The sequence below is a fragment of the Pteronotus mesoamericanus genome, unplaced genomic scaffold, assembly GCF_021234165.1.
Source record: "Pteronotus mesoamericanus isolate MK-2021 breed Mesoamerican mustached bat unplaced genomic scaffold, CSHL_Meso_final contig_169, whole genome shotgun sequence".
Taxonomy (NCBI): domain Eukaryota; kingdom Metazoa; phylum Chordata; class Mammalia; order Chiroptera; family Mormoopidae; genus Pteronotus; species Pteronotus mesoamericanus.
The window spans coordinates 2,694,719-2,715,883 of NW_026555068.1; the positions used below are offsets into that span (position 1 = coordinate 2,694,719).

General features: G+C 41.0%; 1 protein-coding gene across 3 annotated transcripts; it reads left to right on the top strand.

The window, feature by feature from the left end:
• The first annotated feature begins 1,361 nt into the window (after window positions 1-1,361).
• Window positions 1,362-14,701, top strand: CHAMP1 (chromosome alignment maintaining phosphoprotein 1). 3 transcript variants are annotated; one of them, XM_054565909.1, is made up of 3 exons: window positions 1,362-1,504; window positions 4,814-4,929; window positions 11,203-14,701. In XM_054565909.1, the coding sequence occupies exon 3, from the start codon at window positions 11,255-11,257 to the stop codon at window positions 13,721-13,723; it is 2,469 nt and encodes an 822-aa protein (XP_054421884.1). In that variant the 5' UTR covers window positions 1,362-1,504; window positions 4,814-4,929; window positions 11,203-11,254; the 3' UTR covers window positions 13,724-14,701. The 3 variants fall into 3 exon arrangements, with proteins under 3 accessions (XP_054421884.1, XP_054421885.1, XP_054421886.1); XM_054565910.1 differs by having other exon boundaries at window positions 4,846-4,929; XM_054565911.1 differs by lacking the exon at window positions 4,814-4,929.
• The last annotated feature ends 6,464 nt before the right edge of the window (window positions 14,702-21,165 follow it).

Consider the following 21,165-nt stretch of genomic DNA (forward strand, 5'->3'; position numbering starts at 1 on the left):
ACTTCACCAACTGCAGGAAAACTGATGTATGGCTACTAGTCTCTGGGCTCCAACCAGCTAACTGGAAACTAGGTGATATGAATGACAAATTAAAACTACCTTCCATGAGGTGGTTTTAAGAGTAACAACTACAATAATAAAGGGTTGCAAGTTATTTTGGTAATGCTGCTATAGCAGCAACACTTCCACTAAGACTATTACAAGACTTTTACAATATAGACTTAAAATAAGAAAACATGCTGTATATCCCTATACTGAATTTTACAACATATTAAAGATAAACACAAAAGTTAATATGTAGAACTTGATGTTCAGAGAAAACATTCTCTTGTTTCTGCATTTAAAATTTGCAGCTTCTAAAGTGTTTATTTGCCCTTTATTATTAAGGCTGAAGATTATTTTTACTATTTATTGGACATTTGTCTCTTTGGTAAATAAGCTGTGTCTTCTGCCTGTATTTTCTAGTGAGGTGTTCAACTTTTCCTTCTTATAAAGAATTTTTTGTTAGGAGATTAGTGTTCATTTTAAAGTTGCCCCTTGAAGGATGGGAAGGGTGTAAATGATGTTCAATTTTCTGAGGTCCCCCGACCCCCTCCCAGCAGATTAAATCTAATCAAAATGAATAGATCACTCTGGTGCAAAAACAAAAATCTGAAAACTTCCTAAAATGCACCCCAAGTTACTGTATAAATATTAAAAGTCTGACTATATCCAGAAATTAAAGAACGCAGGATCTTAAATTCGGCATGGGAGACTAAAACAAAGAACAGTAGAACAGACTGGAGATGCCAGGAATTGAGGTCCAGTGGATGCCTTTTGCTCACATAAGTGCACCTTGCGGGGTGTCCTTTGGTCGCACTGGCGAACCCGGCGGCGATGCATTTGCTCACACAGGTCAATCTGGGCAACGACGCCGTTTGCTCCCACAGGGGAACCCGCTCTGACCCGAGGGGCGGGAACCGCGGGTGAGGATCAGTTTGTTTTACCCTAACAGGTTCTACCCCCGCCTTCGGCGAGCGATTCTGAAACGCCAGGCCTCTTCCTTGCACAGCACCTTCTCGGTTGGATGTCCCCAGGCCAGGGCTCGATGTCTCGACCTAACACGGAGGACGATCGTCAGCGTGGCCTGCCTGAGTCACGACAGCGAAGACCCTCCCCGATCCCCCGCCAACTTGCGGGAACTTCCAGAGGCTTGGCAGGGTACGTCATTTCCGATATCTGGGCGGGCCGTTCCACGCGCCCGAGGGCTCTCGGGGAAGACGCGACCCGCGATCAGCGCTGTGATTGGTCCGCGCGGAAGGGCGCGCGTCGCCAAACTCGATTCCCGTCAGCCCTAGTCTACACGCCCCACGGCCGCGCGCACGCTCGCGCGTCTGGAGCCCGCGACTGCGCCTCGCCGCCATTCGGAAGGCCGCCGCTTTGCAGGGCCTCGCGGTGCAACCCGAGACCGCAAGCCCGGCCTCCCATCGACATTTGCCTACTTGGACGCCGCCGCGGCCCAGCGGTGAGAAGCGGGGCGGGCAGGGAGGGGCGTCGTCCGAACCCGCACACCCCGAGGCCTGCACCCCGAGGAAGCCTGGGGCGTCCCCCGAGGAGGGGCCTGCACCCCTTCCGTTCCCGCCCGCCTGGCGGAAGGACCCGCTTTCCAGAAGCCGGGGGCGGGGTGGACTTGACGGGACTTAAGGGGGGGAGTCAGGTAACGTTTTATTTAAAACCCGGCTGGGAAGTCGGTTCTGGCTCTCAAGGAATGCATTCTTTTCGCTTCAGTCCCAGATGCAGTTTTCTCCATCGGGCACTGCGTGGGCTTTTGTCATTGTTTCAAAATCAGCTAGGCATCCCACAGAATGAGAGTAAAGTATCAGATAAGCGATTAGTGTGCGGACAATGTAAAGAACTCCCGTTACTCAGCAACACAAAGCAGTCCAGTTCAAAAAAGGGGAAAGGACATAAGTAGGTATTTCTCCAAAGAAAATATACAGATGGCCAATGAACACATCAAAGGATGCTCGTGAGGCATCAAAGTTATGAAAATGAAAACCAGGATGAAATAAAATATCACACCCATTGGGATGGCTATACAATAAAAACCACAAGCGATGGTGAGGATGTGGAGAAACTGGAACACTTGTGCATCGCTGGCGGGGATGTAAAATGGTGCAGCCAGGAGCTGTGGCAAAGGATTTAGCAGTGGTTCCCCAGAAACTTAAACACAGAGTTATTACATGATCCAGCAATTTCACCCCAAGGTATAAACTCCGAAGAATTGAAAGCAGGGACGCAAATAGAAGTGTTACACCAGTGTTGATTTAAATAAGCAGCCTTATTTAAAATAGCCCAAAGAGGAGACAATCCAGTGTCTACCAACAGATGAATGCTATTTATCCCTTTTTTTGAATTTGTTGATTTTAGAGAGAGACACATCGGGTTTTTGTTTTTTCTTTTTGTTCCACTTTATATATTCAATGATTGATTCTTGTGTCCAGACTAGGTATTGAACCCTCAACCTTGTCATATGGGATGACGCTCTAACCAAATGAGCACCCGGCCAGGGCTATTTATCCTTAAAAAGGACTAAAATCCTGTTACATGCTATAGTATAGATGTGCTGAGGGAACTAAGCCAGACACAAAAGGATAAAGATTGTATGATTTCACTCAGAGACAGAAAATGGAAGGGAGATTTTCCCGGGTGGGGGTGGGGTGGGGGTGGGAAGCTGGCCTTCAGTGGGGACAGAGTTTCTGTGGGCCGTGATGAAAATTCTGGGAATGAATAATTGTGGTGGTTTTTCAATATTGTGAATGTACTTAATGCCATTGTACTCTTAAAATAGTATGGTAAGTTTTATATTTACCAGAGTCTTTAAAGATGGGACTCCAGTCCTCTGAGGATTCTTCCACTCCAGTCCTGATCATTCATTTCGTTATAGAGGGCTCCTGCCTGACAAAGTAACTTATTCAGGTCTGAGTAGGTCATAAAACTTTGTATGTTGAGCTGACATCTGTTTTCCTGCTGGCTTCCACTTGTTGCTTCAGGGACAACTGACATATTATCCATAATTCTTCTCTTTTTGAAGATAAGTGCCTGTACTCAAAAATGACATGTTTTCAAAGACTGCTGGCAGTCTTGGTTGCTTTCTTTTGCAAGTTCCTCTTGTTAGGGAACTGCCCACAGCTGGAAATAGGGATAGTTTGTCCAATGCGGAAGATGCAATGCAGTTCTCTATAATGCTATATTCTGCAATTGATAGTTGGATTCTAAATGTTTGATAAATTTCATCTTGTTGATTTTAGCCCATTTTTTAGCTTTTCAAGATCTTACTAATTCTACTGTATTTGGTTGGTCAGGATATACTAGAAAGTACCTGGATGGATAGCAGAACTTTATCCTGGTCACACGCTGATTGTTTACATGATCTGGAGCAAGTTAATGTTTAGCTTTGAGTTTCCTTAAATATAAATTGAAGTTTTAAAGTAGATGGTTCCTGAGGTCTTCTCTTATCCTAAAATCTAGTGGCTCCAAGACTAGGTGGTAGCTCAGGTCTTTTCTAGTTTTAAAATCCTGTGAATCTAAGATTAGGTCTCTAGTCTTTATGAGAGAATGTTTGAGATTGAACAGATACTTTTTGAGCATATATCACGTGCCAGGGATGTGCAGTGGTTACAGAGGTGAACGGGCAGCCCCTGCCTTCCGAGAGCCCACGGCCTGTCATGGAATCAGGCGGTAGTGCGAGAGGATGACCGCCACTTTAGTAGAGATGTATATACAGCAGGGTTCAAGGAAGATTGGAGAGGGTGAGGAATTGGCCAGTATTTAAGAAGCAGTCCTGCCTGAAGTATGGAGTAACTTGCCTGATAACTGGGTGTCAAGATGTGGAGTGTAAATGAGAGGAGATACCTTGTGCCAAGGACCAGGAGCTTGAGCTCTCAGGGAATCACAGGTGAGTCAGTATTTTGAGAATGCAGCATAGTCAGGGGGCAGATTATGAAGAACTTTATATGCCAGGCTCAGATTTTGTACCATAGGTGTTGGAATTACCTTGAGAAATTGGGAGCAGGTAAATCACATTAGTTTTTTATGTTTGGAAGATGACCGCTAGCAGTACGAGGAGTGGATTGGAAGGAAGTGAGACCAGTGGCAGGGAGATAAGATAGCAGAATTAAAGCAGTTGACAAGGCGTAGGGAATAGAGGGAATGGTAGATAAATGTGCTGGAACTTAATCAGAAGAGTATTGTGAGCTGTTATCTAGCTTGTTCACAGCCAGTTCATCCCATTCTGTTCAAGTCAACAACTCGCCAGGATCTTGTTTTCTCTTTGAAATTAGTGCAGGAAAAAGCAGTCACTAAAGCACCACCCTTCTTCCTTTCCCCAGAGGCCTCCTCTTTGCCTCTCGGTCCTGTTGATTATGTTGTTCCTTCCTCACTGCCTGTTAACTTGCTGTCCTGCTGTGGAGTAGGAAATGGACAAAATGCCAGCTGCACCTGTAGTCACTGGAGCAGTCAGTCTCCCCAGTGCTTGTCAGAGCTGAAGTTAGATGGTAGGTTTGAGAAAGGTTTGGTTCTGTACGTGGACAGTAGTTCCATAGTGGGTTATTAAAGTGGAATTAGACAGTGATGATGTCATGGATAGTATCTACTGTATTCGGTGTCATTTCATTAAAGTAAGTGTCCAGGCTGATTGGATTGGACCCCTCTCACTGTTGGGGATGGGGCAGGATAGTGAGAGAAATAGGCAGAATTCTATTTTAGGGGTTACAAGATATCACAGAAGTAGAATTTTGATTGCCCTTTTTTATCATTATTATTATTTTTTTAGGTTCAACTTCTTTGTCCTTCTTCATACTCCAGGCTATTTTCTGTGGTTTAGTCAAAAAGCCATGTGAACTTGCTGCCCTTTGAGGACTACTTTTAAGACTTCTAGTAAGACAGCTGGTAAGTCTACTAGGGAAAAGCATGTTGGTCTTTTCTTTCCCACTGAAAAAGTACTCCTCTTGGATTTATAAAGTGTTACACTACCAGCATTTCTTTATATTTTTTAAAATTTTATTTTGCTTTTAACATTTTTTGCTTTTTAATGTGTATGAGAATATTTTGTGATAAGAATATTTTTGAAAAGTTCATGAAGTTCTTAAGGTAAAAGTATAAAATATTCGTAGCCATATATATATATATAATATGTATGAATATGTGATGATGTTCATAGATATGCTAGAATCTAGGATTTGAGAGGTAAATTCTGTAATATTCTTTTAAAGAGGTTATTGGAGTATGATAACGAGGCTTAATAGTAGGCAGGTATGGGTAATAGAAACTTTGAGATTGGCCACTCAAAGACTGAAACTGAGTTTTTGGTAGGAAGAGGAAAGAGGAAGGATCATTTGGGAGAGAGAGGGAATGATTCAGAAGTCTAAGGAGCCACCCGCGTTTCAGACAGACAGAAAGGGAATGGATGATGTATTTACTGAGTGGCTCTACATGAAGGGTGGGCGGGCTGGTGAATGGACAGATTTGGTAGGCAGCAGTTGAAGACAAAAGTAGTCAGTCCGTTCCAAGACGCTGCGGTGTCTGGGGACTCCTTAAGGCAAGAGCAGTGGGAATTAGGCTAAGTGGTATTCATTAAAAAGAGGGACTAAATCCTTGGCTATGTGGCTCAGTTGGCAGGAACATTGTCCCATACACCAAAAGGCTGCAGGTTCCATTGGTCAGGACACATACCTAGGTTGAGGGTTCAATCTACAGTCAGGGCTGGGAGGCAAACGATTGATGTTTCTCTCTTACATCAATGTCTGTCTGTCTCTCAAGTCAATAAATGTATCCTTGGGTGAGGATTAAAAAAAGCAAAACAGAGACTATATTACAGGAGCAGCTGTAAAATGTAGGGTTAGTATAAAATTTCGAAAGAGGCAAGAAAGGGAGAAATCTAGTCAATGGAAAATATTGGGTTGGCCAAAAAGACCATACGATTTTTTTCATAAAATACAAGAAACATTTTTTTATTTTCACCAGTAACTATTGATTTGGATATTTTGAGTATGCCAGCTATCACCTGTGTGGTGTAATGTTGATTGCTCTCAATGAGTGTCTCGATTTGATAGCTCTAAACTTCAACTGGCCTACCCCACTGTGGAGCACTGTCCAGCGAGAAATCTTCAGCACAAAACTTCGCAAACCGCTTTTGACGCGTTTGATCAGTCACAGCACCTTCTCCATTCATTCCATACACTGCACAAACCTTTTTTTGTGTTTCTTACTTCTCTTGAAATAATAAAGCATAATATGCCAAAAATGTTGCTTATTTTCTTCCATCTTCAGTACTAAAATAGCTACACAAATGTAAACCAATTTTGATACGTTTTTAAAAAATGCATGCTGGTATGACAGCTGTCACAATAAAATCTAACAAAATTATTTTAAATGAAGTTAAAAACAACTGAGCTCTACTAGAGCCATCTTATGGAAAAAACTGAACAAACTTTTGACCAACCCAATAGAAATAAGGAAAAGAGGTTGTAGAGCTTTGCCTACTGTAAGGGACCAGAAGACTGGGGTAGCAGTTGGGAAAGAGTGTGTGGCTAAAATGGGAACCATATTTCTACTGTGGTATTGTGTTAGAGATGTCCAGTGTTGAGGTGTGGTTTTGTTTCATTCTGTTTTTCATTTGGTAAGTTTGCAAGCCTTTCTAAAAATCTTCCTGACTATAGAATAGTGTGCTCAGACATGTCTGTGGGAATAGAAGAAAAAAATGCTTTACCCTTAAAGTTTATAATCAAATTCCTGTATTATATTCTTACTGGGTTTTTTGATGACCTCTGTTCTGTGAGTTATAATTGGTATCTGTCATGAGGCAGTGTATGGGAAAGGAAGGAAATTGTTTTGTTAATGCAGAGGGGTGTGGCTAAGTGTGTGCTACATTGAAATGAGAAAACAGAAGCTCTCATACTGTGTATGAATTACTGCTTGAGAAGGTGGGAAAAGTTTCTGTTGTTAAGTTTATTTAATTAAGCTTAAGAAACTTGGACAAAAAAATCAAGCAAGTAATGCCTTTCTTTGTTATAAGCAGGACTTGAGTATCTTTTGGATGAGCCACTGCCTGTTGGTCAGCCATATCTTTACCAAATTGACTTGGGACTATTTAATTACCAGAAACTGAAGGATTACATATTTTAGAGACTACTTTGTAGTTTCTAATATTACAATAATAGCTAACACTGAGTGCTGGCTATGCATCAGATACTGTTCTGAACATGCTATAAAATATTACATCCATTTTACAGTCAGGGAAATTGAAGCATAGAAGTGTTTAGTCACTTGATAAAAACCACATAGTGGATCCAGGACTCAAACCAAGCAAACCTGAGCTTTTAACCTCTATGTCATAATATATATATGGTGTATGGCATGATATATCATAAAGATATTTTTTACACAAACACACACATACCCCAACCCTTTAATATGAGCATCCCTTTACTATTGCCATTTTATTATTTTTATTGCCATTTATGGCCAGATGGGGTTATTGATATAATGTAGTCTTTTTACATGTTTTATTTTGTTATATTAAGTTAAAAATTCTTTTCAGAGATTTTTTCCAGAACTAAGTGGTTATATATTTTTTTGTAGTCCTTGTAGCCCTAAAAACAATTTTCTAAAAGACAGGATAATTGCTAATACTTTCTGTAGCACTGGTTTGTTTCCTCAGTTATCACTTTTCTAACTTCAGACACCCCTAAAAAATGCAAGTGATATACCACTGATATAGGTGATAGAAAACAATATTGTCAGTAATAACATTTTAAAAGCAAGTTATCAAAATCAGAAATATTAAAGTTTTAAATTGTTTTTTAAGTTAATAAAGGGAGATCCTGTGATTATCAGTAAGTGTTTCTAATCTGTACTGGCTTTTTGAGGAGCAGTAACATAGAAAAAGTATATTTTGACCCTGTTTATCATTAACACAGAGCTCACTTTATACTCTTAGTAGTGGCTGGTACTTTTGGTAAATGATGGGGCATAATTAAATGAGAAGAGATTTTTTAGGCCACTTGGTGAATAAATGAATTGTATATGTAAGTTATAGAATCTGTTTTAGCAGTTGGATTCCCGTGCTGAGAAGAGCATACCAGATGGAACTGGTTGGAGAACAGAATAGAGTCCAGAATAGAATCATATGCATGAAATTTAGTAAATACTAAGTGGAAAATTACACATAAATGAGGAAAAGGGTTGTGTAATCAATGTTGTTGACATAACTGGACTATTCATTTGGGGTGAAAAAATAAGCTGATTCCCTAGTCCACATCCTTATTAAAGACACAAATGTAAAAAAGAACTAAATTATCACCATCACTGGTGTGGCTTATTTAGTGGGGCATAGTCCTGCAAAGTGAAAGACTGTCAGTTCAGTTCTCAGTGAGGGCACATGTCTGGGTTGTGGGTTCAGTCCTTAGTTGGGGCGGAAGCAACCAATCAATGTTTCTCTCCTTCTCTTCCCCTCTCTCTAAAAATAAATAAATAAAAATTAAAAAACATTAAAGTGTCAAAATCATAGGAAAAATATTGATAAAAATAATGAAATGGGAAAGCATGATTTAAAACAGTCATAAAGGAAAAGACTTTAATTTTTATATAAATCGTGTGTGGTTAAAAAAAAGTCCTAATAAAGTTAAGAAATTGAATGATAAACAAATATTTTCATTATAAGAGTTGATTTCTTTTATGTATAAGGATGATTTACAGATAACTAAGAAAATGGACAAAGCATATCCTAGAAAAAGAAATACACATGGCTAAGAAGCAAGGAAAAATGTTCAGTTTCTCATTAAAGAAAAACACATTAATTTAATGAATGGAAAATTGTTGGCTATTTTGAATTAGACTAGATTATCCCACATTATTTGAAAAATGAAATAGGCTAATCTTCCTCCTACCCTAATAGTATGCATTAGTATATAGAAGAAAATAAGGGGGAGTAAACAAATGTTTATTTATTGCCTAATGTGTTTGACTTACCTTATTATATGTCATTTGACTCCAATAACTCTATTGTTAATAACAACTTTATAGAATAGGATATTGAGAGTGGGAGTTTTAATGTAACTTATGGTCCCACCCTGGAAGTACTAGACTGTCTTAACCCTTGTTTTTTTTCCCATTTGATTTAATAGACCATAGAATTTTTAAAAAATAATTTGGTATATTTTCCAAAATTGGTGTCAGTACATGTGTAATTCCTCTGATAGTCAGGAAGATGCAATATTGACTTTAAAGGCTGTGGCGAGGGGCAGAGGGAGAGAATCTATTTACCCATTGATTAGAAAGGCACTGTTGCTGTTTCTGTGACATTACGGCTAATATATTCTTTGAGAAAGAGAAGAAACAACCTAACATTTCTTGTAAAAAAAATTCTGTTGTGACAGTTCAATCAAGCAAGCATTAAAATTAATACCACAATTTTTTATAGGTTGTTTTGATTTTTGACTTTATGAGAAAACTAATGTTATAATGAGTTTAGATGTTACATTTTCAAGTGAGTAAAGGCTTTTATTTACAAGTACATCTTTGCCAAATGTTATGATCTTGAAAATACAATCATAGTTATCAAAAAGTATTGCTATTGCTTCATGTGAACTAGAAATAAAGATTGTTTTCTGTTTTGGACACTCAAAAGAAAAGAAAAGGACATTAAAGCAATAGTGAGATAGTAGTTTTTGTGTAAGAAATAGCAAAGATTAGAAATTTAATGACACTCAGTGTTGATGAGGAATTTGGGGAATTGTTCCTCATGTGATAGTGCTGTAGCTTCTTGAGAGTTTGGTAAAATGTATCAATTTTAATTACAAATAGCCAGATAGTAACATTTCTAGGAATTCTCCCTTCAGAAATACCCTCACATTCAAAGATATGAACAAAGAAATTCTGTGCTTACTCTGTATGTAAAAATGTCCTAGAAAATGCCCTCTAATTTAGCAGAGCTCCTGAGCCTAATACCTGCCCTTTCCATAGAAACTCAGGAAATGGGTGCAGTTTTGTTTCCAGAATCATAAAACCTATTCCTCTTTCTTCTGTGGAGCCTCAGAAGCCTGGCCCCGTTATTTCTCTTGAGCCAGAGAGACACCTCCTTTTCCTTAAGTGAAAACAGATTGCAGAACAATATGTTAATACCCAGTTTGTGTAGAATGTGTGTATGTATTTGTGTATACATAGAACATTTCGTCAGTGACATGTAAGGACAGGGTGACCCCTGGGGAATGATGCTGTGTGAGTATCTTCTACTGCATGAATATGTACTTAACCGGGCTTCTGTTACTTTTACCACCTAAGAAGACTCACTTAAAATTTTAAAAAATTACATTTTCTGGCAAGAAGTACCTACCTCAAGGCTGCCCTCTATCTAAACTGCCCTTTGCTTGGCAATGGCATTGTCTCTGTTCAAGTAATAATCTTAAGCTTAGGATGGCATGTCATTCAAAACCTCTGCTGGCGTGTCTCCCCGACAGCTTTCTCTATGTTGCCCTCCACACTTACTCCCTGTCAGTGTAAGCATCATAGTGCAAGACACCCCTTAAATCCTGAGGGCTTAGAAAAGCAAGGTACACAAAATAATTTATTAACTAAATTAATAAAATACATTAGGATGATAAAATACAAGATATGGGTTTGTTGTTGTTTTTTTTTAACACGTTTTCATAGTTAGACTTAATATAACAAGTGTTTTCTGAAATGGATTTAAAGTTTTTTTGCTCAGCCTTAAGTAGCCTAGCTTGAATTTTGGTATTTAGCTTTGTGCACTGACAGCGTTTTGCTGTTTGGGGTTCTAAAGTCAAGGTGTAAGGCGCATGCAGTAGATAATTCTGGGGTCAGACTTGGGTCACTGATAGTTTCATAACCTGGTTAAGTCACTTCTCTGAACCTCAGGGTTTTTGTTTTGTTTTTTTTTAATGTGTAAATGAGAAAAATAATACTTGATTCTTATTGTTAGGAAGATTAGAGGAGGTGATGTGTGTGAACCTACCAGAGTTCCTGGAACTTAGTTAAAAGTTAGTTCCATTTCTTCTTTCTCTTCAAAATCTTTTATAGAAATATTTTTGAATAATATGCATGTGCCATCCTAGGCTTAAAATTATGCAGTTTTAGAATGAGCTAGAATGGCACTTCATTCAAGATTATTTTCCCTGAAAATAATTTATTTTTACTTTATTGCAGCACTGTTGAAAGTTTTTAAAGAATATAATTGTGTGTTGTAACAGAAAGAAAAATGGAAGTATTTCAGGAACTTCGTAAACCATCAGTACGTTTGGAGTGTGACCACTGCAATTTCAGAGGCACAGATTATGAAAATGTACAAATCCACATGGGCACCATCCATCCAGAATTTTGTGATGAAATGGATGCTGGTGGACTAGGTAAAATGATATTTTACCAGAAAAGTGCAAAGCTATTTCATTGCCATAAATGCTTCTTCACCAGCAAGATGTACTCTAATGTGTACTATCATATCACATCCAAACATGCAGCCCCAGAGAAATGGAATGACAAACCAAAAAATCAGTCAAACAAAGAAACAGATTCCGTGAAAAGCCCTCCTCTTCCTGAACACCAGAAAATGCCCTCTAATTCAGCAGAACTCCAGAAACCTGTACCTGCCCTTTCCATTGAAACACAGAAACTTGGCTCAGTTTTGTCTCCAGAGTCACCCAAACCTACTCTTACTTCCCTGGAGCCTCAGAAGCCTGGCCCTGTTGTTTCTCCTGAGCCACAGACACCTTCTCTTCCTTCTCCTGAGCCACTAAAAACTACCCCTATTTCTTCTCCTGAACTTCCAAAACCAGTCCCTATTGTTTCTGAATCTCAGAAACCAGCCTCAATTCCTTCTCCAGAACCACAGAAACTTGCTTCTGTATCTCCTGAGCCAGTAAAACCTACTCTTACTAATCCCAAACCTCAGAAACACTCCCATTTCCCAGAAACATTGGGGCCACCTTCAGCCTCCTCTCCAGAGTCACCAGTTCTAGCCGCTTCCCCTGAACCTTGGGGGCCATCCCCTACTGCGTCTCCAGAGTCTCGGAAGCCAGCACGGACAGTGTCCCCTGAGCCAAGGAAGCCATCCCCGTCAGAATCTCCTGAACCTTGGAAGCCATTCCCTGCTGTCTCTCCAGAGCCTAGGAGACCAGCTCCAGCTGTGTCGCCAGGTTCTTGGAAGCCAGGGCCACCCGGGTCCCCCAGGTCTTGGAAATCCAGTCCTTCAGCATCAGGACCCTGGAAGCCAGCTAAACCTGCTCCATCTGTGTCTCCTGGACCTTGGAAACCAATTCCTTCTATATCACCTGGACCTTGGAAACCAACTCCATCTGTGTCCCCTGCATCCTGGAAGTCTTCATCAGTCTCACCTGGTTCCTGGAAAACTCCTCCTGCATCTCCTGAGTCGTGGAAGGCAGGTCCACCAGAACTTCGAAAGACAACTCCTACTTTGTCACCTGAACATTGGAAGGCAGTTCCCCCAGTGTCTCCTGAGCTCCGTAAAGCAGGGCCTCCCTTGTCTCCTGAGCTTCGCAAACCAGGCCCACCATTGTCTCCAGACATTCGTAGTCCAGCGGGATCTCCAGAGCTCAGAAAACCCTCAGGGTCTCCAGAGCTTTGGAAGCTTTCTCCCGATCAGCGGAAGACTCCTCCTGCTTCACTTGATTTTCCTGAGTTCCAGAAAAGTTCCCGTGCTGGTTCCCCTGATCTCTGGAAATCTTCCTTTTTTATTGAACCTCAGAAACCTGTCTTCCCTGAGACCCGGAAAACTTCTGGGCCACCTGAGTCCCCTAAAGCGGCCTCTGATATCTGGAAGCCTGTTCTCTCTATTGATACAGAGCCTAGAAAGCCTGCCCTCTTTTCTGAGCCTATCAAATCAGCCCTTCCTGCTTCCCCTGAACCACGGAAACGTGCTCTTTTTCCAGAGCCGCGGAAACATGCCCTTTTCCCTGAACTTTCTAAATCTGCTGCGTTCTCAGAATCTCAAAAGGCAGTTGAACTAGGTGATGAACTACAGACAGATGCCATAGATGATCAAAAGTGTGATATTTTAGGTCAGGAAGAACTGCTAGCTACACCTAAGAAACTCTTAGAAGACACTTTATTTCCTGCCTCAAAGAAGTTCAAGAAAGACAACCAAGAGAACTCTGATGCTGAGCTTAGTAGTAGTGAGTACATAAAAACAGATTTGGAAGCAATAGATAGTAAGGGCCAAGAATCAAGCAGTGATCAAGAGCAGGTTGATGTGGAATCTATTGATTTTAGTAAAGAGAACAAAATGGACATGACTAGTCCAGAGCAGTCCAAAAATGTACTCCAATTTACTGAAGAAAAAGAGGCTTTCATCTCTGAAGAAGAGATTGCAAAATATATGAAGCGTGGAAAAGGAAAGTATTACTGCAAAATTTGTTGCTGTCGTGCTATGAAGAAAGGTGCTGTTTTGCATCATTTGGTTAATAAGCATAATGTCCATAGCCCTTACAAATGCACAATTTGTGGAAAGGCTTTTCTCTTGGAATCTCTCCTTAAAAATCATGTAGCTGCCCATGGGCAAAGTTTACTTAAGTGTCCACGTTGTAATTTTGAATCGAATTTCCCAAGAGGCTTTAAGAAACATTTAACTCATTGTCAAAGCCGGCATAATGAAGAGGCAAATAAAAAGCTAATGGAAGCTCTTGAGCCGCCACTGGAGGAGCAACAGATTTGATTTTTAAAAACTGTGGATATGTGCTCTACAAAGGTGTTGGTTGAAACCTTTTGTTGAAAATATAGTTAAATAGCTTAGTTGGATCAGTAGATGTTGATGTGTATGGTGTACTGTGTTTAGTTGTCTCAGTAGTGTTACACAGAATAGGCATTTGGTTATTTTTTCATGGTCTCCGTTTATGTCACTATCACGTAAGGCAATTCAGACTGTATATTCCAGATGGATAAAATATCTAATTTCTTTTAAGTATATTTGAATAATATGAAATGTAGGCGTTCATTTAACAAGCAAGAGCAAGTTGTACTCAATTTAAAATATCTAGTTAAAGTGTATCTTTTTTGTGAAACTAATTTCAGACAATGGAAATTGGTTGGAATGCTTAAGAATTAGGCATGAAAATTTTGAGAAATGTTCTTTTTTTAAAAGTATTTTTCAGATCATAAAGGTTATTTTGAAGTTTCTATTTGATCATTTTTATAAATCTTGAACAGTTTCTAGATGTTTATTAACTTTTATGTCATGGAAACTTGGAGTCTCAGGGTTGCTGATTTTGTGCTAAAAGTGGGGAAATTGAGTAAGTATAAAAAATTGTTTGCAGCCATGTCCTATAGGAAACTGAGAAAGGTGAGTATGATTTTAGATTTTGTCCTTAGTTGCTTGCTTTGGAGTCTTCCATTCTGTATCTTATCCGAAGATCTGTCCCTTCATTTTCCCGTGAGCTCACACCAATAGATGATCCTTAATTGCCAAATGTTAGAGATGTACCTCCTACTCCTGGGCCTTGTGTGTCACCTGTTGGGGTTTCAGATTAGATGGATGAGTAGGAACTGAAAGTCTTCCAGATTGACCATAGTAAATTTTATAAGCAGATATTTCTGTTTGAGAATGTGTCATTTTTTTGTTCTAAAGTTGTTAACTGTAAATACCTTGAGCCCATTCATGGATTATTTTATTCTAAAATATTTTGTCAAATGTGTATCAACCAAATTAAAAACAAAAGGCTTTCATGTCACCAACATCTTCATGTGTGTGTTTTATTTTTCATTGTTTGATATCCAGTATCTGGTGTTCTTTCCTATTTTGCCTTGTTTTCAGCATACTAATTTTTTCATATCTGGAACAGTATTTTTTCAGCTCTGTTTTCTCAAAGCTCTGTGGTCAGGTAAGTTAGGGCATTGCTATACTAGGTGCTTCTACTGAAAAATCTCACCAGTGCACATTACCTTATTAAAGGTGGTTTAGTTCCAGCAGTTAACAATCCTGGCTGCTTCATTTAAACAATGTGAAACATTTAATGCTATCAGGATTCTGATGTATAGCCAGGATTGAGATATCCTCCTGGCTTTAATTAAGGTGTTCCTGGACATTTATGAACAAAGAGTGCTTTTTTTTTTTTTTTTAAATGGTATCCAAATTAATATTCCAGTTGGGAAGACAGTGTTTAGATAATACTGGTAAGGTCTTAAAGCTTCACATCTGTAATTTTGGTGAGCACAATCAGACAGGGAAAGCACTGAGTATTTATCAGTTTACAGCAGACACCTCCAGAACAAGCTTGCAAGTTCTGGAGTTCTCTTCTAGGCATGATGCCAACAAGTAGGATATGTAAGATATTTTGGATACAATTGTGTATTTCGCAAGGCATCAGTAGGGTTGCATTCTTTCCTGGAGGCTCTAGAAGAGACTCCATTCTCTTTTTCAGCTTCTAGAAGCCACCTGCACTGTCTTGGCTTATGGTTCCCTTCCTGCATCTTTGAGCAAGTGCGTAGTACCTGTTTTGAGCCTGCTTCTGTTGTCAGGTCTCTTTTCACTGACTATGTTTCCCTCTTTTACTTATGGACCCTTGTGATTACATTAGGCCATCCAGATAATCTAGGATGATCTCCCTATTTTAAAGTTAGCTAATTAGCAACCTTAAATCTCCTTTGCTATAAATTACCATATTCACAGGGTCTGGCAGTTGGGACTTGGACATCTTTGGGAGCCGTTCCACCTACTACACATGGGCTGGTTTGATTGCTTTTCCTATATATCTGTTTCTAGGGCTTCACTGGTAGAGACCCTTGTTGTGTGCAGATTGGTGTGGTAGAGACTGTTCATAGTCTGGAGCCTCCCAACCCAGCAAAAAATTAAAGGTCTCTACAAGACTGATTTTATGCTGCATTCTCAATACAAAATGATCCCTAAAGATTTAGTTACTTAAGGCTTTGGCAAGTGAGATGCCCTAAAGAACCTTCCCATCACACCTTACTCATCGCCTTTTCTTCCCTGACCGATAATGCTTACTCTTTTTTCCCCTAAAAGTTCTACCCTCGCTAAGCCTGGCACAGTACTCTCCACCTGCCAAGACTGCTCTTGCTAAACTGCCTTTTATGAGCTGGGGGGAAAAAATCCTATAGGACCGAATTAGGCCTCATTTACTTTTGATTCAGTGCAAGAATGCTACTTTTTTCCTTAGAAATTCCCCAGACTGGACACTATGTTCAATCCTAAAACAAAATACTGTTGGAAAAAAATGATGTTTTAACACCTTTGATTCTGATCAATTAGTGGCTAGCTTAGCTGGCTCGAACCTAATGTCAATTAACTTTAGATTCTACCACCAGCCAGTCTCTTGCCATAGGCCACAAGGAGGATTAGATGAAATATATGGGAAGCTCACTAAATTCTTAGTTGATTTATTTGAACACAAGAGTTTTAGGTCAAGTGAACAAAAATCTAATTTACAAAAAGTCATGGCCCCTCAGCGAGTTCACAGTATTGAACCAGCTTACAGACCCAAAGCCCCTTGAATGAAAGGGAATCTAGGCCCCCTTTAGCAAGGACTCCAGTACACGGCCAGAAATGTCTATGCTGTTAACTGTTTCCCAGCCTTCCACAAAGGGAACTATGGCCATTTATCTGAGTGACTCTACTTTGGGGAAAAGGAAATAATGAGGCCCAGTAGGAATGCCTGGATTCTGGCTCTGAACTGACCTGACTACAGGAGACCTCAAGCATCCTGTGGCCCTACAATCAGAGTAGGGTATGGAGGTCAGGTAATTAACAGTTTCAGCTTATACCCATATCACAGTGGGTTCTGTGGGCCCCCACACCATTCAGTGGTTATTCCCCCAGTTATACAAGGCATAATTAGTAGATGCACTCAGCAACTGATGACATCCTGCAGTTGGTTCCCTGTTCTGTGGGGTGAGGGCCATTGTGGGAAGGGCTGGTTGGAAGCCACTAGAATTGCCTCTTAGGTTGGAAAATTGTAAATCAAAAATAATCAGGTGGCAAGAATTCTGGAAAGGTGGTGGAGGAGGAGACAGGAATCTGTCCCCCAACCTAGACAATTCAGTGGCAGAATCGATGTAATTGTTTTGGAACTCTGGAGTCAGTTGAAGGTTTGCAACTTCCAGGAGAAGGCTTGTACAGAAAGGTGTTGAATTTTCAGCTTCACACAGTGGCAGCTACCCATCCCCCACCCCCAGCCACATAAGCATCTTGCATACAACTTGTGGGAGTTAGGGTGGCTGTCTTCCAAATAGTGGGGATCTGGCCTCTGACTGCTAATTTCTGATCTCGATCACGGTTGCAAAGAGGCAGGCAGCCGTTCTTACTGCACCTCCCCCCATTGCTGAAACGCCTTACCCCTCAGCAGAAGTGACCTTCACGACAGTTAATGATCAATGGAAATTATCAAGGCTAAGGAATGGGATTAAAAATGATTGAAAATAAGGGAGCAGAACCTAAGGGAACTGTGGGACATCATAAAGTGGACCATAATGTGTATTGTGGGAGTCCCAGAAAGAAGATAGGGGCAGAGAGAACATTTAAAGAAACAATCGCTGAAAATATTCCGAATTTGCTCTATGTTCTACATGGTATAAGGTATACAGAAAACAAATGGCATAATGTCTCATCTAGTGGCTGAAGCAGAGGCTTTCCAGTTCAGCAAAACCAGGTGACCAACCATGGCCTAAGGACCACTCATGAATCCATATAAGAAGGAGCAGGGCCTTTGCTGGAGAGAATGGGTCTCTTTCTCTGCTACCAGGCAGAACTGGCTCTGCTGAATGACCACCTAATGTCCACACAGCTGGCCATGTTGACGCAGGTGGGAGCTGACAGGATCTACTGACTTCCCAGTGCCTGGTACATTGTAGGCACTCAATAAATAGACACAAGTGTATGAGCTTTTCCCACATGTGCCAGTGAAAGGCTACCAGGAACTTGATGCCGGCCAGGTGAATTACTCTGTACAACCAATATATTGTGATGGTGCGAAGCCAAGTCTCTTTTAAACGGTCTTGTTCCTGTGAAAAGGGGTGGCAGAGGGCACTTTGCTTCAAGCAGGCTGCCCCAACGGCGAAGGTCACCTGCTCTTGCTGGTGAGAAACAACAGGAGCAGTGAGCACAGAAACTGGCCAGGCTTTGGGTGCTGTTTGAGGCTGCTGGATACCGGAGCTGCACCAGGAGCAGCCCCTGTTTTCTCTCCTGCCCGATGTTCTTCATGAGATTGGACGCCAGCCCCCTCTCTGAGCAAGGACTTCCATCACCTGGTCATCACCAAAAGGGAGGTAAGGCACTGACAAAGCTAAGGACATGCTTTCTTGGATGTTACAGCTTTGATGCTTGACAAGCACACTTGCTCTCATGCTGGAAATAACAAGCACAGTGGTTGAGAGCTTGGGGGGTGAAGCCAGACAAACCGATGTGTGAGCCTGCCTTCTCCACTTAGTGTGTGGGGTGGTGGTGAAGGTGAACTTGGGTGAGGTAGTATCCTCCTATGCAAAAAGGGGTAGGCTTCTAGGACCTACCTAGTCATGGTTGTTACAGCCTAAGACAGCATGAAGCACTCAGAACGCTTAGTAGAGTACCTGATACACTGAATGCACTTGATAAATGCTAGATAACATTGCAAGAGCATGGGCCACAGGTAGGGAAAATAAGTTCATGTTGAAAATTCAGGTTTTTAATGGCTATTTCTTTTCCTGGCAATGAATTAGGGTCTTTGGGAATTTCATACTGTCAAACATCGGAGTTATGAATAGCCAACTTGTAACCCTAGAAGTCCTAGAAGTATCCATGGTGGACTCCCACCCTGCTGTTGGAGCTCCAGTGGGCAAGAAGTCCTATTTGATTTCCCATGCACCCTTCCTGCTGTCACTGCAGAAGGGAGGCCTCAGGTCCTGGGTAAAATAGCATAGGCGCCACTTCCTCACCCAGACTTTGCTGCCTCCTGGGCTGGCTAAGGCACTCAGACACTTAGCACTGTATTATTACTGACTTATTGGAGTGTCCCTCCCTCCTTGAATGCAGAGACCTGCGTGCCTTATTCCTGGGACATAGGATTGCTCAAATATTTGTTGAATGAGAAGAGGATGGAGCATTCTTTGCTACCCAGCATTTCCCCATAGTCACAATGTTACCTATCTGGAGATTGCATCCCTGGCTACACGTTAGAATCATCTAGAAAGCTTAAAAACCGGTTCCTGAGTCCCACCCCAGACCAGTGACATCTTTCTGGGGGCCAAGCACAGGCCTAGGTGTTTTCTAGAGTCTCACATGCTTCCAAACAGCCAAGGTGGAGAGCCATGGTTATAGACCATACTGTGGTAAGAAAAACTCCCCGTGTGGGAAGGAGACCTGCCTGCAAGTAAGGGGGTAATTTATCTCTCTTTACCTCAGTTGTCATTGAAAAGAATTTGACATCTACTTCATGGGGCTGTTAGAAACAAAGTGATTAAGAGAAAGTGGCTGTGCATATTGTAACCTCATTGAGTCACATTTGTGACTGAAGCAGCAACGTCCTATTACACTGTATTTGTAGTTATAAAACTCAATATTCAAGTAAACAGCAGAGAGGCCAAATGAGTTCAGTTTTTCTGTTATGATCTCTCCACACTCGGGAGGAAAAAGAGTAGAAACAAAGCCAGACAGTCATGTGGGTGCCAAGTACGGTTAATAGGTTGGTTCCCCTTCAAGCTAATAGTGTTTAAATATTTGTTCAACATTCATTCAGAAGAGGCTCAGTGCCAGCTTGACGAGGACACAGGCTCTCTGCTGTCCCAAGCAATTCAGCTCTAGTCTCTCAAACTCTCAGAAGGCAGAGTTTGTTTAGTGACCAATCACTGGTCCTGTGGGAAGCCCACAGGGAATCTCACCCTCCCCAAGCGTTTCTGCCAAGTATTTCCTTCTACCACATGGTGTTCTCTCCTCCAGAGGAGTTCTAGTGAATAGAATTTTTACTATGTTGGTGCATCTCAAGTATAGCCAGTACTTATCTTTATCTAGCTTTGCAAAGTGGAGGCCTGGTGGTCTCCTTGGGGGCTAATGAGAGGTTGCTTGCTCAAAAAATTCGTGTTTGTTCCCAGTGGGAATCTACTGCCCTTGTCTCACTTGTGGGGTTTCTGTCATTTGTGAAGCCACGCTCCTTGCAAGAGAAGCACAGACGTGGGAACGGGCCTGCCTGGGGCTCCCAGTTTGGTGGGAAGGTGGCGGCCTCCAGTCTCCTCACCTCCCTCCAAAGAGAGAGTGGTGGAATTCACACTAGACAGAATTCAAAGCAGGCAGAAACTATCATGAGACTATGGATCTATCCAAATGGTTTAGACATTTTTTGTTTTTAAGGAGTCTAAATTTTCCTCTATTATTGCTTTAAATAGTAAGCTGGGGGTGGGATGGCATTTAAGGCTTGGGGGTATATAAACAAATGGGAAGGAAAAGCAAAGCCTTTGATGCAAAGCAATGATTAGGAACAACAAGGCCTGGGGGAGATGTTTACTTACAAGTCTGCTGGTATTTGACATTAACTGGTTTGTCACTAACACGTACCTGAGGTGATAATCCCTGCTTCATAAATTGAATTTGAGTACAATTTGAGTACACAATAGGAATAAGATTTGAGGATGGAAAATAGTTAAGGGTGTGAACTTGAGGTCAAAGTATGATTTCCGGAAAGCGAAACCAGAATGGATACCTTTCAGAGTTAATCAGCTTGTGTGTGCCGATTGGGCAAATGAGCTAGTTCAAAGAAGAATCTGGGTAACAGTGGTTTATATGGCTTAGGAAGGCAAGCCGAAATACCTGCTAAGTTACAGAAAACTGGTTAATGGGACTACAGTCCTGCATGGCATAAAAACATTTCAGTCAACAATGGACCACATAAACAAGGGTGGCCCCATAAGATTATAATGGAGCTGAAAAATTCCTATCAACTAGGGACATCATAGCTGTCATAACATCAAAGCATAACACATTGCTCGTGTTTGTCATGATGCTGGTGTAACCAAACCTGCTGTACCGCCATTATGTATAGCAGTACAATTATGTACAGTACATAATACTTGATAATAAATATCTATGTTTATCACATTTTTTACTGGTTTATGCATTTACTATACTATGACTTTTATCCTTATTTTAGAGTGCACTGATTCTACTTATTTAAAAAACAA